A 17,927-nucleotide genomic window follows, 5' to 3' on the forward strand; every position below is an offset into this window, starting at 1 on the left:
CTTCCAACGCCTCATTTTCTCGATTCAATAGGCAAATAATTTTCATCAGATGGTGACAGTATACATGGATGAAATTGATATCACTCTGGTTATCTTCACTCAAACCTGTGTCGGCAACTACTTTGTTGGATAATATCATTGAACAAATGAAGTTATTTTCAAAAGCAAATCTTTACAATAAATTTTCATGCAACACAACATACATGGAAAAAGTTAATTTGACAGAAAATGATTGTCATCCAAAAGATGAAGAACACTATGAGAGTACTAACATTGATAAAAACAATGCAGTGCATTTGATTTATGGAATGGTTTATTACAAGCATTTGTTGACATTGGATTTCGAAACAAATATGTTGTAATCAGCATAGAAGCAGTCCCACAATAATATGTGCCATAGACAAAAAGTCATCGCAAAGAAACATTGTCCATGGAAATTCTGCCTGCTGCTACATACTTGGATACAGAAAATCACTTTCCGTTAGCAAAACAACTGAATCTCTGACAAAGCCCCCCCACATGCACATGCGCAATACCTTTATTGTACACACTGAAACTATTGAGTGATCTATTTCAGAGATAGGAAGACATTCATTGATAAAAAGTCTTCTACCACTTCTACGCATGAATTTTTTAAGTATGGCAAAATAAATATTTTTAAAAAGAAGGGAAAGTGAAATGAAGTAAGGCACGACAGAATGTAATGAAAGAGGAAGAAAAAAAAGATAAAGCGAAAGAGAGGAAGAAAAAAAAGATAAAGCGAAAGAGAGGAAGAAAGAGAAAATCAAACAAAAAGGCAAAACTCAATGGTTTGATATTTTCTTATAAAATAAAAATGTGTAATTACATCTTTTCTGAATTTCAAAAAACAATGGAGAATTCACATTCCTGTCATATTCAGACTGAGTAGAGCCAATTCCATAGTCAATGAAGGAATACCAGTTATGCTTCCTTCCCATAAATATGAACACAAATTCTTCATTAGAAAAAAATTGTCAAAGACGCAGATAAAAAGAGATGTTTTATTTAGAATTTTACATTAACATTAGACAAAAGAAAGCAGCAGTTTGTGGAAAGAACAAAATGGTACGATTTTTTGTTACTTCATCAGCAAGAAATGGAAATCAAGGCATTCATAGTGGAATCGATTTTTGATGAAAAGTGTTTAGAATGGTTTCACACTTCCCTCGAAAATTATGGCACGATCCAAATTACGAGTTAAAGCCAGACGAATATTACTCAGCTTAGTTTTCTCGATTTCCAACATTTTCTAAAAAAAATAAAATAAAAAAATAAAAGTTCAGATGAAGTTTTTCTTTTTTATTAAAAAAGAAAAAAATTTACTTCAAGTCTTTTTTTAATAATAAAACACTTAAATTTTGTTTCAACAATTTAAAGAAGTTTCTAAGATTTTATTTGATATTCAATGGATCAAGTGTACATTTGGCATCCGAGTCTTGCAAGTTTATAAAAAAACGGATTTAACACAACATTATACATGACATTACCCAAATGTGGCACATCTTTTAAAATGTAAACAAACCATTCTGACATATTTTTTTGTTTCTGAATTTTTAGCTGACGATTGATAATTTGTACCATTCAAACGATTGTTCTCATCTCGAGTGTTATTCGCAAACCATATCAGTTGATGTAACCTTCTTCAGATTTATCTGGTCAAATTCTGGAATTTTCTGTTGAACTTTGGAATCTGCACAGAATTTCAAACAGAACCCTTTATTTAATCCACAGGGGTAGTATGCTCTCATCCTGTCAGCCATGACCTGATAAAAATTTTAATTAACAACCGAGAAGAGTGTTCCTTTCAACTGGATTTTACATACTATTTTATTTATTATGCCAGAGTGACAGTACAGATTCTCAAGTTGAACAAGATATACCTCAAGAAGGTGGGAAGCTACATCGGCCGAAACATTGTGTGAATAACACTCAAGATGAGAACATCATCATCAGCAGCCCTGCTGTATTTATAACAATGTCGGCAACCACAGCTCTCCAAATTGTAGAGCCATGGTAATCTTGGGAAGACAGTAGTTTCCTGTTGCTTTCCGTCTTCATTCAGGTAAACATCTCTGACAGTGAATTAAATGCACTCCCAGCTATTAACCTGGAAATTTTTACAATTTATCGAGATGAGGACAACGGTTAAAATAATCCAAAGGTATTTTTTTTATTTTGAGTTGAAAGTACATGCTTATGTTTTATGTACGTTTGAATGATGTCAATTATGGTGTTAGATTAAATTTGCAACCATCTTAAGAATAAAACATTTACTTAGGGATTCTATTTGCACAAATTATTATGACATTTCCAAAACCCAAAATGAAACTTGCTCAACATGTCATTTAAAAGTGCAAAAGTTGATAGTTTCTGTTAGCAACCATCATTATACAAATAAAAAGTAATTTCCTTTACATTTTACAAACATAAACGATATAAACTTAATAAAAACACATGTAAGATTAAAAGCTAAAATAAAACCAGAATCCACGTGATGATTGGAAAATTCATGGACATTTTTGTTAAGACATTCTTCTTACATGAGTGAAAGCAAGAAATCACTTCATTATCCTCATGAATAATAAAGAACTAAGGAGTCATTATTTTGCTATCTAATTTACACATATGCTTACTGTAAGAACACACTATGCAAATCAGTAAAAAATAAAGTCAATTTTTCTCAAAATGCTTAGAGATGTTACAAACTATTAATGCTTGACACACACAGAGAGTGAGAGAAATATATAACTAAATAAGAGATGAGATAGTTCAGTTAATTACAATTTACGGCTAATTAGGAAAATGGATTCTTTTTCTTTTTTTTCAAACATAACTTAATCTCAGAATTAAATAATATTTATAGTATTTTTATGTCATTAAAGTAAAAAGGAAAAAGCTTTAAGTAAATAAATGTTGAAGCCAGCTTTACTATAGCATGTACTATATTACTTTACTATCGCATGTACTATATTACTTTACTATAGCATGTACTATATTACTTTACTATAGCATGTACTATATTACTTTATTATAGCATGTACTATATTACTTTATTATAGCATGTACTATATTACTTTACTATAGCATGTATTATATTACTTTACTATAGCATGTACTATATTACTTTACTATAGCATGTACTTTATTACTTTACCATAGCATGTACTATATTACTTTACCATAGCATGTACTATATTACTTTACTATAGCATGTACTATATTACTTTACCATAGCATGTACTATATTACTTTACCATAGCATGTACTATATTACTTTACCATAGCATGTACTATATTACTTTACCATAGCATGTACTATATTACTTTACCATAGCATGTACTATATTACTTTACCATAGCATGTACTATATTACTTTACCATAGCATGTACTATATTACTTTACCATAGCATGTACTATATTACTTTACCATAGCATGTACTATATTACTTTACCATAGCATGTACTATATTACTTTACCATAGCATGTACTATATTACTTTACCATAGCATGTACTATATTACTTTACCATAGCATGTACTATATTACTTTACCATAGCATGTACTATATTACTTTACCATAGCATGTACTATATTACTTTACCATAGCATGTACTATATTACTTTACCATAGCATGTACTATATTACTTTACCATAGCATGTACTATATTACTTTACTATAGCATGTACTATATTACTTTACTATAGCATGTACTATATTACTTTACTATAGCATGTACTATATTACTTTACCATAGCATGTACTATATTACTTTACCATAGCATGTACTATATTACTTTACTATAGCATGTACTATATTACTTTACCATAGCATGTACTATATTACTTTACCATAGCATGTACTATATTACTTTACTATAGCATGTACTATATTACTTTACCATAGCATTTACTATATTACTTTACTATAGCATGTACTATATTACTTTACTATAGCATGTACTATATTACTTTACTATAGCATGTACTATATTACTTTACTATAGCATGTACTATATTACTTTACTATAGCATGTACTATATTACTTTACTATCGCATGTACTATATTACTTTACTATAGCATGTACTATATTACTTTACTATAGCATGTACTATATTACTTTACTATAGCATGTACTATATTACTTTGCCATAGCATGTACTATATTACTTTACTATAGCATGTACTATATTACTTTACTATAGCATGTACTATATTACTTTACTATCACATGTACTATATTACTTTACTATAGCATGTACTATATTACTTTACTATAGCATGTACTATATTACTTTACTATAGCATGTACTATATTACTTTGCCATAGCATGTACTATATTACTTTACTATAGCATGTACTATATTACTTTACTATAGCATGTACTATATTACTTTGCCATAGCATGTACTATATTACTTTACTATAGCATGTACTATATTACTTTACTATAGCATGTACTATATTACTTTACTATAGCATGTACTATATTACTTTACTATAGCATGTACTATATTACTTTACTATAGCATGTACTATATTACTTTACTATAGCATGTACTATATTACTTTACTATAGCATGTACTATTTTACTTTACTATCGCATGTACTATATTACTTTGCCATAGCATGTACTATATTACTTTGCCATAGCATGTACTATATTACTTTACTATAGCATGTACTATATTACTTTGCCATAGCATGTACTATATTACTTTGCCATAGCATGTACTATATTACTTTACTATCGCATGTACTATATTACTTTACTATCGCATGTACTATATTACTTTACTATAGCATGTACTATATTACTTTACTATAGCATGTACTATATTACTTTACTATAGCATGTACTATATTACTTTACTATAGCATGTACTATATTACTTTGCCATAGCATGTACTATATTACTTTGCCATAGCATGTACTATATTACTTTACTATAGCATGTACTATATTACTTTACTATAGCATGTACTATATTACTTTACTATCGCATGTACTATATTACTTTACTATCGCATGTACTATATTACTTTGCTATAGCATGTACTATATTACTTTACTATAGCATGTACTATATTACTTTACTATCGCATGTACTATATTACTTTACTATAGCATGTACTATATTACTTTACTATAGCATGTACTATATTACTTTACTATAGCATGTACTATATTACTTTACTATAGCATGTACTATATTACTTTACTATAGCATGTACTATATTACTTTACTATCGCATGTACTATATTACTTTACTATAGCATGTACTATATTACTTTACTATCGCATGTACTATTTTACTTTACTATAGCATGTACTATATTACTGCATCATGAAATTTGTAAACATCACGCTAAAAAATATATTTGCAATTTGTTTTGTATGAGTAGCATTTTGATACAGAAAAAGATATTGATGAAAAAATGAATTTTTTTCTCTAACGATTTTTACCTTTTGTGCTTCATCTCCGACAAGGCTTGCTTCTTTGGTTAATTCTTCGACACAATGCATTAACTCATACGTTTGTTGGCTGTTAATCACCACCTACATGATAAGAAAGTATTAATTTCATAACACAAACAATTTCTAACAGCAAAATAGAAGTCGAAAATATAAAACACACAATTAAAGTTAAAGAAATACGATAACATCAAAAAGACTGGACATTTGTCACTGTTTTTGATAATATATCACTACTACCTCCAAATAAAGGTAATCCCTAGGAGGTTGATATCATAGCCACGGAACAGATACCCCCACCAAAAAAAAGAAAAATGAGGATAATTCCTGGGAGGATGATATGACAACAGAACTAATACTACACTATCTCCTCTTCCATGAATCGAGTATTGAAAGATAATACAATAGTACATGAATAGTAGCAATAGCATAGTTTCGGCTTCAGATAGACACCATATCTCGATTGGTATTAGATGAACTTGCGTACTTATGACAACGTATATGACTGTTTGTGTTTTTGGGGTTCTTTGGCAACTGTCCGTCTTGGGAGACGATGGTGTAAAGTTTCAATAATTAATGCACTTATAAACTTTTCTTTTAATTAAAATTGAGCATTAAAAACATGAAAATATTTTAAAACATTTACTAGATTTTATTAGATTTAGATAATAAAAGTTAAAGCCAAAAACAATGCAATTTAAAAACAAATCATTTTCTTAATATGCTAACACTTTCGATGTAAAATAAAAATATTTTCTTAATATGTTAACACTTTCGATGTATAAAAATATTTTCTTAATATGCTAAAACTTTCTATGTATAAAAATATTTTCTTAATATGTTAACACTTTCGATGTATAAAAATATTTTCTTAATATGCTAAAACTTTCTATGTATAAAAATATTTTCTTAATATGTTAACACTTTCGATGTATAAAAATATTTTCTTAATATGCTAACACTTTCGATGTATAAAAATATTTTCTTAATATGTTAACACTTTCGATGTATAAAAATATTTTCTTAATATGTTAACACTTTCGATGTATAAAAATATTTTCTTAATATGTTAACACTTTCGATGTATAAAAATATTTTCTTAATATGCTAAAACTTTCGATGTATAAAAATATTTTCTTAATATGTTAACACTTTCGATGTATAAAAATATTTTCTTAATATGTTAACACTTTCGATGTATAAAAATATTTTCTTAATATGCTAAAACTTTCGATGTATAAAAATATTTTCTTAATATGTTAACACTTTCGATGTATAAAAATATTTTCTTAATATGTTAACACTTTCGATGTATAAAAATATTTTCTTAATATGTTAACACTTTCGATGTATAAAAATATTTTCTTAATATGTTAACACTTTCGATGTATAAAAATATTTTCTTAATATGCTAACACTTTCGATGAATAAAAATATTTTCTTAATACGTTAACACTTTCGATGTATAAAAATATTTTCTTAATATGCTAACACTTTCGATGAATAAAAATATTTTCTTAATACGTTAACACTTTCGATGAATAAAAATATTTTCTTAATATGTTAACACTTTTGATGTATAAAAATAAATATTTTCTTAACATGCTAAAACTTTCGATGTATAAAAATATTTTCTTAATATGCTAACACTTTCGATGTATAAAAATATTTTCTTAATATGTTAACACTTTCGATGTAAAATAAAAATATTTTCTTAATATGTTAACACTTTCGATGTAAAATAAAAATATTTTCTAAATATGTTAACACTTTCGATGTATAAAAATATTTTCTTAATATGTTAACACTTTCGATGTAAAATAAAAATATTTTCTAAATATGTTAACACTTTCGATGTATAAAAATATTTTCTTAATATGCTTACACTTTCGATGTATAAAAATATTTTCTTAATATGCTAACACTTTCGATGTAAAATAAACATATTTTCAAAACTTTTTTTCCTCATTTTATTGTTGTTCTGATTGAAATGAAAAATGTCCGTCACGATATAAGTCAAGCTTGGGTAATGTGTTGTGTTCAGTGGTTTGGGTTTGAATAAAGAAATATTCATATCTTGTTTTCTTCAATAGATATTTAAATGATTGTTTTAATTTATATAAATTTTTCTAGTTAGTCATGTCTTTGCTTACAACTATAAAAAAATAATTGTTTTAATTTATATAAATGTTTCTAGTTAGTCATGTCTTTGCTTACAACTATAAAAAAATGATTGTTTTAATTTATATAAATGTTTCTAGTTAGTCATGTCTTTGCTTACAACTATAAAAAAATGATTGTTTTAATTTATATAAATGTTTCTAGTTAGTCATGTCTTTGCTTACAACTATAAAAAAATGATTGTTTTAATTTATATAAATGTTTCTAGTTAGTCATGTCTTTGCTTACAACTATAAAAAAATGATTGTTTTAATTTATATAAATGTTTCTAGTTAGTCATGTCTTTGCTTACAACTATAAAAAAATGATTGTTTTAATTTATATAAATGTTTCTAGTTAGTCATGTCTTTGCTTACAACAATAAAAAAATGAAACGTACTTGACAAAACTCACAATGATTATCTCTTCTCTAAAACAAACTTCTCTCTTTATATTTCTTTTTACTTTAACATCCTTTTTAAAACACCACAATTTAATCAGTGGAAAAAAAAAAACAAATTACATTTATATTGAGAAATTACTTCTTAAACACTCAAACATCTGATCTTATTTTCCCAAATGAAAAACAAAAGTTTTAATTAAAGGAAAAGAGAAATGAATGCAAAAAAAAAAAAAAGTAACACATCTATTTCACAAATCATAATGGGCACATCAGGGTCACAAATAAAAAAGGAAACTTTTAAAACCAGAAACACAATACATATTATGATAATATATTTATAATAGATTATTTAAACAAAATTCCTTCTCAAGGAACAACCAATACCAACCTGCTCAGCTTCGAGAAGAGGCAGAGCATCACAGAGAAGTGTCACCCAGAAACTGTAAGAAAATGAAATACGCATAATAAAATTTAAACATGATTTTGAAAATACACTCAAACAAAGAATCAGGTTTAATAGTAAACTAATGTCAAAAGCAATAAATGAAAGATGAAAAACATTAGTATTTTTTTTTAGATGTAAACTCTACAAAGACAATTGAGTACATTTCCAGTCCCCCCCCCCCCTGCTGGCCAAGTAAAATATGTCAGATAAAAATAACATTAAAAAAAAAAACACTAGGATATACTTACCTGTGATGAAAAAAAAAGTAGGATTACAAATAATTTTAGAAAATAATCTAATAGATTATGGAAAAAAAATTTTTAATTCAATAATATGCGTGAATTCAACTTGAAATTATGCCATTTTTTACTCTCTCTTTCAAGAGTTTTAAGGGAGGTAATTAGTGCCATTATATTTTTCTGAGATATTTTTTTTCAACTTAAGATGTGGCTAAATTCATTCATTTAACCCTAACCATAAATGTTTCATTATCTTACTTAAAAATTTTTTTAAAGAATTATCTCCCTTGAAATTCATGACAATGGTGGAAAATGCAATACTTGCTGTGCATGTTTAAAAATTGAATTTCTTAAAAAAAATTACTCTATTGTTTTCTGTAACTTTTAATGTATGTTAACATTTTTCCATCACCAGCAAATATTTCCTAAAGTTTAGCATCTGAGGTTGATTTGGAGAAACACCAACAATTCTCATAACAACAATATTATTCACAAACTCAGTGTAATCAATCGTGAACAATAAAGAAATGATCTTTATTTTGTGATGCTTCATTTGGATTCCTCATGTTGTTGGGTTGGCTGAATGAACTATTTTCTTCGTAGCTGGGATTTACATTAGGAACAAATTTGATGATCACAGTTTTAGAATATTTAACATCACCTTTTATTCATTTAATGTTCCTTTTCACTTGTTCGAGATGAGACATTTTTTTAATATATCTCTAGTCCTCATGGTTCAGTGGGTCAACTTTCTCCCAATTCCACCAAGTAGTGTCTTGTTTAATCAATTGCTTTTGAACTTTTTCTTGGCCAACCAACCTTTCTACAATTAAAAACATTCTATCTATCTATATACATAAAAGGCAAAATGTGTGCGATCATTTTATGTATGTCTCGCAAAGGCTTTTTTCGCCGACGCTCCCGGGGGGTTACTATCGCTTAGAACTGTTTATATACCCCCTAGATAATAATATCTATGATTTGGGAACACGGGTTGCATCTAGATTTATTTACGTTAATTTTTACAAAATTATTGCTATTTCAGCCCGTCTTGTGTTCGTTCAGCTTTTTTGTATAAAAAGCGAAACTAATTCAAAGCTACTGTGCCCGGCAATCGCACCGGGAAACGTCCAGAAGCAATCAGCTTTAATCAATGTGGGGCCAAACTCCTTATATCAGACAATTGCTATTCAATCTGGACAATGGGGAGCTGGGTTTCCCCTCCCAAACATCTGTTGGGGAAAAAAGCCAGTCAAAGTTGGGTAAACAAATCCAAACGCTGCCTCGCAGCAAAAGTTAACTGCGTGACTTCTATTTGACCTCATTAATTAGGTCAAATAGAAGTAGCAGAATTAACTTTTATTGCGGGCACGTGTCAATTCTGTTTTTAATACTTAAATAAATAAATTCAAACGTGTTTCCGTTAGTATTTCGCAGTGGCCCAATGGTTAACGTCGCACGTTTTTTTTTTTCACACTTTAATTTCCAACTTTACCTCAATGGTTCGGGTTCGATCCTCATACTTACCAAAACTTATTTTTTTATTTTAGCCCCCCTCCGGAGTTTTGATTTACCCAAAACCATACGCACCTTCAAACACCCGGGCAACACCGGGTACCCCTGCTAGTCTAATATATAAAAGGCAAAATGTGTGAGTGAGTGTGTATGTGTGTTTGTATGTCCGCTAAAAACTTTCGAGACAGAACAAAAATTCACAAATTTGGTATCATTTTAAAGCCCGACCCTCCGGACGACAAATATCGAATTTTTGGCCCAAAAGGACCAGTCTAAGTGTGTTAGCCGGGCGTTTTTCTGCAGGGGGGGGGGTAAAAAAAGTGACATTTTTTCGTTTTTCCTATTTATTTATGTAAAGCAATCATCTAATGATCTTTATACGTATTAGAAAAACGCTGACTCATGTCATGTGATCTGACTCAGCAAGCTGTAATGGCGGTCTGTATATAAAAACATTGGATATAATAAAAGATTGTTAGCGGTAAAAAATGCAACAATCATACAAATTAAAATATTAACTTTCACGTTATGCAAACGTTACCAAAGTTATTAGTAGGTTAAAAATAGTAAAATCCGAGACTTAAACCAACAAAAATAATAAGCTAAAATAATAAGTAAATTAAAAAAATTACAAAAATAATAAGCTAAAATGATAAGTAAATTAAAAAATTACGCTTAAAAATATTTAGCATGAGATGACCGATGCCTGCTTTCACAAAAAAACAAAAACAAAAAAAAACGGCCATTTTATTTTTCATATTAGTAACACTATGACCTAATTCTATTTAGAGGGAGGAAGCCGAAGGATAGGACAGCTGGAATTCTAAGAACAGATTAACAATACATTTCTAAATTTAATTTCTTAGTGGGAGGGGGGGGGGCAAAAGATGAAACCGCTTGAATTCTAAGAAAAGATACTACACTTTGATCTTAGCCAAAAGACCAAGTAAAAAAAAAATGCATATTATATTTATTGTATATTATATTGAGACAAGATGTCATATTCCAAACATCACACATCTCTAAACTGGCGATTCCAAATTCTGAAACAAAAACATTATTCAGAAAGCCATTCTTAGTATTGGTTGGTTGTTTTTGTTTTAAGGCATATCAACCGTTTTCAGGTTATTTAATGCCAAATCTAGTGATTTTGAGGAACGATTTTTTAATGGAGTATATTTGTTTTTTAAGTCGTATTCTATTTAACCCATAGTCGGGACCCTAACAGATACTACCACTCCGGGTCAGAGTGGACCTGGGAGCAATGACAATTAAAGGGTGGCTCCACACTCTCCAAGGCCCGCAAGCTGGGGCCTCACCATCGGATATAGTTTTAGGTCATATCCAGGACCATTGTATAAAGGGTTCTTTTTAAATTTTTTTAAGATATGAGAGTATGGTGTAGGGATTGTTTTTATCAAATAACTCTTTAATATTGTTTTCTTTGTAGAATCGATTTCTTACTGTTACAAAATCAGTACATTCAATTAATATGTGTTTGATTGTGAGTGGTGTTTGACAAGGTATACTGATGGGTTGGCTTTCTTTTTTTAGGAGATATGAGTGGGTTAAGTGGGTATGGCCTATTTTTATTCTTGTTAGTTTGACTTCTTTTCTGTTTAGTTTCGTATTTTGTTCTTGTTTTTTGATTTTTGGCATGATTTTGTGAAGTTTGTTGTTAGGGTGTTCATTCCAGTAGGTTTGCCATTTCTCTGTTGTATATGCGTTGATACGTCTTTTTAGATCTATGTATGGAGTTTTAAAATTTGCATCGATTGGGAGATTTAAGGCGTTTTTTGCTGCTAAATCTGCTAATTCATTACCTTTAATACCGGAATGGCTCGGTATCAAGCAGAAAATGATTTCTTTTTTACTGTTTGATTCAGTTAATTTTTGGAGTAATTTTGCGATTAGGGGGTTGTCCATCTTTTCATTTTTTTAATTGCTTTTAGAGTAGATTGGGAGTCTGAAAGGATTATAAATTTGTTTTTTTTTGTTATTGGAGGCGAGTTTGAGAGCTAGGATTAGAGCATGTATTTCAGCACTGAAGATTAAGGTTTCTTTTGGGAGGTTTGATTGTTTTTTGATTGATTTATTGAGTATTGCTGCACTGACTGTTGCGTTATTTTGTTTAGACCCATCTGTATAGATGTGTGTGTGGTCTGAATACTTTTCTTTGATTTTATCGAGATCATCATGATAAGTTATTGGATGAATATGTTTCTTTTCATATTTACTTAAACATAGGTCGATGTTAGGGGATACGATTTTCCAGGGAGGGGTTTTGAGTAGGACAGTTTCGTGAATTTTGGTTATAAGTAGATTTGCTTCTTTGGAAATCGATTTTATTCTAAGTCCAAAGGTTTTGATTGCATTTTCTTTTTGGTCGAAAAGGTGTTTACGGTTTGGATTTAAAGTGCTATTGTGTGCTGGGTTTGTGGGGTTGGCTGTAAGTTTTGTGTAGTATTTTAGACCAAGGTTTTGATTTCTGAGCATTTGAGGAGTTTCATGTGCTTCTGCATACAGGCTTTCTACAGGGGAGGTTGGAAATGCTTCTAGTGCTAGTCTTAGTCCGGGATGGCATATTGTGTTGAGAGTTTTTAGATATGACTTTCTGGTGGATTGATATATGAAACTACCATAATCTATTTTTGATCTAATTAATGCTCTATATAGTTTGCGTAGTGTGTTCTTGTCAGTTCCTCAATCTGTATGGGCGATGACTCGTAGGAGTTGTAATGCTTTATTACATTTGGTTTTGATGTGATTGATGTGTGGAATGAAATTTAGTTTTTTGTCAAAAATGATTCCCAGGTGCTTGTGTTCATTTACGAATGGAATTTTTTCGCCTTCAATCTGTAAGGTTGGGTCAGGCTGGAGTTTGCGTTGGTTACAGAAATGGATGCATTTTGTTTTAGTTTTGGAGAATTTGAAACCATTTTTAATTGCCCATTTATTAATTTTATTTATGTTATGTTGTAGTTTTCTTTCAATAGTGTGAGTGTATTTAGATCTGTAGCTGATTGAGCAGTCATCTACATATAAAGAGCTATGTATATCAGGAGAGAGTTCTTTTATAATGTTATCGATTTTTATGTTAAAGATAGTTGTTGATAATATGCTGCCTTGGGGCACTCCTTGATTTTGTGGGTCTAATAAAGTCGAGTCTATGCGAACTTGGAAAGATCTGTCTGTTAGGAAGTTTTTTTATGAATTCAGGTAGTCTGCCTCTTAGTCCAATGTTGTGGAGATCTTTTATGATACCGTGTTTCCAGGTAGTTTCATATGCTTTCTCAAGATTGAAGAAAACAGATGTTATGTGTTCTTTATTGATAAAAGCTTCTCTGATGTAATTTTCGAGGTTAGTGATGTGGTCTATACATCCTCGATTTTTTGGTATCCAGTAGTTTTCTAGGTTTGATGTATCCTTTCCCAGTTTGGGTATTGGGAATTTCTTTAAGGAAGCTGTAGTGTACTTTATCTGGTCCTACAGCTGAGTTATGGGATTTTTCTATGGTGGTTTCTAGTTTATTGAGTGAGAAGATTTCATTGTAAGGCTGTTGGTTTTTGGAGTTAAAGTTTATTTTGTATTTTTTTTTCATGTTTTTTAAGTATTCGAAATTGTCTATTGTAGTGTTTTGATGATGATGAATTTCCGGCAAAGGTTTTAGCTAGTGTGTTAGCAATATCTTTTTTATCAGTTATTTTCTGTTTATTTGTGAGAAGGTGTTTGATTGGATTCGGATTATATTTTCCAGTTTTTTTCTAATCATTTCCCAGACGGTTTTGGGTTTAGTGGTGATGTTGATTTTGTGGACAAATTGTTGCCAGCAGGATCTTTTTCATTCTTTAATTGTTTTTAGCTCTTTGGTGTTTGTATTCTATTAAGTTGTTGGTTGTGGGTTGTTTTTTAAATTTTCTTAAGGCTGCCTTTCTCTGTCTAATGGCATTTTACATTCTGCATTGAACCATGGTTTGTTTGTTTTTTCCAGGAGGAGAATTTTTGGGTATGCATTTTTTGGCTATTGTTATGAGTACTTCCGTGAATTCTTCTATTGTTTGGATTTGATGTTCTGTTAGTTTTAGTGAACAAAGTTCTTTAAATTCGGCCCAGTTGGCTTTGTTTGTGTTCCACTTGGGTATGTGGTTTTGGATGGAGTTACTGTAATTAATTATAATAGGGAAGTGATCACTTCCACAGGGTTCTTCGGAAGTGCTTTATGTATAACCCAAGAAGCTTGATGGATCACACATGGTAAGATCAATGGTACTAGTTGATCCGTTTGTTGGATTTAAGTATGTGGGATCTTTTTGATTGAGAAGGCATAAGTTATTTTTGTTAATTAGTTGTTCAATTTTATGAACTTTATAATTTCATAAAAATTATGTTTTTATATAATCTTCAGTTAAGGAGGAAGGGTTTTAAGGAGTTCATATAAAAGTATTATGTACTAGCAGATTACCCAACGTAGGTGGAAATACATTGAATGTTTCCTAGCAGAATACCCAGCGTTGCCAGGGATCGGATAAGATTGGTTGATATATGTACTAGCCTAATACCTGGCGTTGCCTGGGATTGTATTACATAGCTGGATATATGTACTAGCAGAATATCTGGCATAGACCGGAATTGTATAAAATTGGCGTATATGTACAAGCAGAATACCCAGCGTCGCCCGGGATTGTATGACATAGCATGACATATGTACTAGCAGATTATCCGGCATGGACTGGGATTGGATAACATTCATGGAATTTTTCCTAGCAGAACACTCGGCGTCGCCTGGAATTGGAAAAATTTGGTTGATATACGTACTAGCCAAATATCCAGCGTCGCCTGGGGTTGGATTACATATGGGAATATATGTACTAGCAAAATACCTGGCATAGCCCAGGACTGGATGAAGTAGGTGTATATGTACTAGCAGAACAGCCGGCGTTGCCCGGGAGTGTATGACATAGGTGAAGTATAGGTCCGATTCGACAATTTTGAAGGTGCTTGTGCAGTATAGGTCTGATTTGAAAAATTTTAAGTCAGTTTTGATTTACCCTAAACCACACACACCTCCAAACACCTGGGCAACGCTGGGTACCCCCCTCCGCTAGTCTATATATATAAAAGCGAAAATGTGTGTATGTATGTATGTGTGTTCACTTTTTCTGTATGTCAACAAAAGGCTTTTTTCAGAGAAGCGGTCACTCGCTTAACAACTTTTTAAAACTTTTTATATCACATACAAATCGTAATATCTCACAGTTAACAACGAAGCTCGCCTGTCTATTTAATTTGCTCGATTTCGGGAAGATAAATATTCCATATTTGTCGCTCGCCGCATGTGGGTTAGTCTTTTTCCTATAACATCTTGGGGGTGGGAAAAAAAAAGCGTTCAGCAGTAAATGAATACTATCCTGCAGTTGACCTCATTAACTCATTAAAACGGGCACCTGCTAAATCCAAGTAATTAAATAAATTCAAACGTGTTTCCGTTAACATCTCGCGGTGAGGCAATGGTTAACATCGCACAGTTTTTTTTTTTCACACTTTAATTTACAACTTTGCCTCAAGGATTCGGGTTCAATCCTCGCACTTACTTTTTTTTTTAACCCCCCCCCCCAAACACCCAGGCAATGCCGGGTACCCCTCGCTAGTCTATAAATATAAAAGCGAAAATGTATGTATGTATGTATGTTCGCTTTTCCTCGATGTCCACGAAAGGCTTCTTTCAAACAAGCGCTTGCTCGCTTCACAACTTTTTAAAACTTTTTATATCATCTATAAATTGTAATATCTACGAATTATCCACGGAGCTCGCCTCTCTATTTAATTTTATTCACTTTCAAACCTTAATTATTCCACATTTCCCGCATCGGCACGCGTTACATTCACTTTTCGGTATAAAAAAAGCGAACCTCGACTCTAATCACAGGCCCAGAGCCAGTTTGGTCAATGTCGACTTCGTCATATCAGACTGCAGCTCTCATTTCGAGACGAGGGAGCGGGTTTTTAAAAACAAACAAACCCATTTATTCAAAACTGTCCCGCACAAAATAACTGCTGAATACCTATCGCCATCACGTCAATCAAAAACGCGCACCTGTTTGTTTTCAAACACTTTACTATTTTCCAACTGCGCGTCGTCAACGCTTCAGCTTTTTTTCACATACCCCGAAAAACACCCGGGCAACGCCAGGTACCCCTCGCTAGTCTATATATAAAGGGCAAAATGTGTTTGTATGTCTCGCAAAAACTTTTCACACATGCCACAGATCCTAACGAGATCGATATCATTTTCAAGCTCAACTCTTTGGACGACAAATATAAAAAAATTGGCCAAAAGCATTCATTCCTTCACTCTCAACTGGGCAGTTTTGTACAAGGAGGGGTTGCTTTTTTTGCCGACATTTTAGCAAGTCATCATCACTGTTGGATTGACTTTACTTAATTTCAACGCTCTTGACTTCTGGTTGTGCGATGGAGATATCAGCTAAGACATGACTAGAATTATTTCTAGTTTTCACTTATAACCATAATTATATTTCAATTAATAATATTAGAAACATTTAATCCGTCAACTTGCAAAGAATTTGTCTTCATGAAAACAAGATGGTCATCTACATTCACACGATATAAAGAGAATCCTAACAAAAGGATATCACCCATGTATGATCTTATGAAATCTTTGACAGAGGGTTGGCAAGCACACATCCTGGACAAAAAAAGGCAGTGAAGATAATTGTTGCTATTGTTCATTGGAGAAGAGCAGAGGTCATTGGAGTTGACAAAGAACTCAATGTCCAAATACGTCATTCCCTTTGGCAGAGTTTGTGCATTAATTGTATTGGACATACACATCCATCAAACACGTTCTCATTAGACTTTGTTAATTCTTAAAGATGGTTTTGACAAATCAAACTTCCTTAGGTAATTTGATGTTGAAATTGATTATGGTTGAAAATAATATTTAGTTTAAAGCCCTTAAAAGTTATGTAGTATATAAAATATACTGATTGCAAGTAAGCTACACAAACGTTTACATGTCATTTCCAAAGAAAATCATCAAACTAAATGCATCCATTTACATTCTACATTCTTGTTTTTATAGTTAAGCAGCATCAACTCGGAACCAATCAAAGTTGTTGATTTTATTGCATTCACGCTATGTTTCCTTCAAGCGATGAATTTTCCTCCCTTTACTGAAAAACGTTTTTGACGTTCTTCACTTCTAAACAAGTCAAACAAGAAAGGTAACTTTGCCAGCCTTGTTATTACTAGAGCTAGGACAACAGCATATTCTTTTCATTGTTTTGACTCTCCAGTATGTATCCATTGATATCTTATATGCTTTTATATAGAGTGATGTGATACTCAGTTGATTAACTGTGTCGGAAGTTATTACTAGACACATGATTTGTTTCTTATTAACATTTTTTTTTTCGTGGCAACTTCACCTACTTTCAAGTTTTCTTTGTTTTTTTTATCTACTAAAAATGTCATGAAATTGTAAGAAGATTATATTATCTGATATTAAGAAAAATTCAAATCAAAACATCTTTTTGAGTTACTAAATCAAAAAATACCATTTTTTTCCCCCCCAGGAGAACGATGCACACAAAAGATGAACAGAAATGGAATTTTTCGCAAATATTTCAAAATGATTTCA

General features: G+C 31.1%; 1 protein-coding gene across 2 annotated transcripts in view; it reads right to left on the reverse strand.

Moving 5' to 3' along the window:
- Positions 1–1,008: 1,008 nt before the first annotated feature.
- The window catches only part of LOC145252678 (nuclear pore complex protein Nup85-like), a 108,134-nt gene continuing 91,215 nt past the window's right edge, over positions 1,009–17,927 (reverse strand). For both annotated transcript variants that reach the window (XM_080112497.1, XM_080112496.1), the window contains 3 exons: positions 8,456–8,507; positions 5,496–5,588; positions 1,009–1,270 (listed from right to left, as the gene is read on the reverse strand). In XM_080112497.1, coding sequence (XP_079968623.1) covers positions 1,166–1,270; positions 5,496–5,588; positions 8,456–8,507 — 250 coding nt within the window. In that variant the 3' untranslated portion in view covers positions 1,009–1,165. The remainder of the gene's footprint in view (positions 1,271–5,495; positions 5,589–8,455; positions 8,508–17,927) is intronic.

Source organism: Euprymna scolopes, chromosome 29, assembly GCF_053919585.1.
Source record: "Euprymna scolopes isolate OS-2025 chromosome 29, ASM5391958v1, whole genome shotgun sequence".
Lineage (NCBI taxonomy): Eukaryota > Metazoa > Mollusca > Cephalopoda > Sepiida > Sepiolidae > Euprymna > Euprymna scolopes.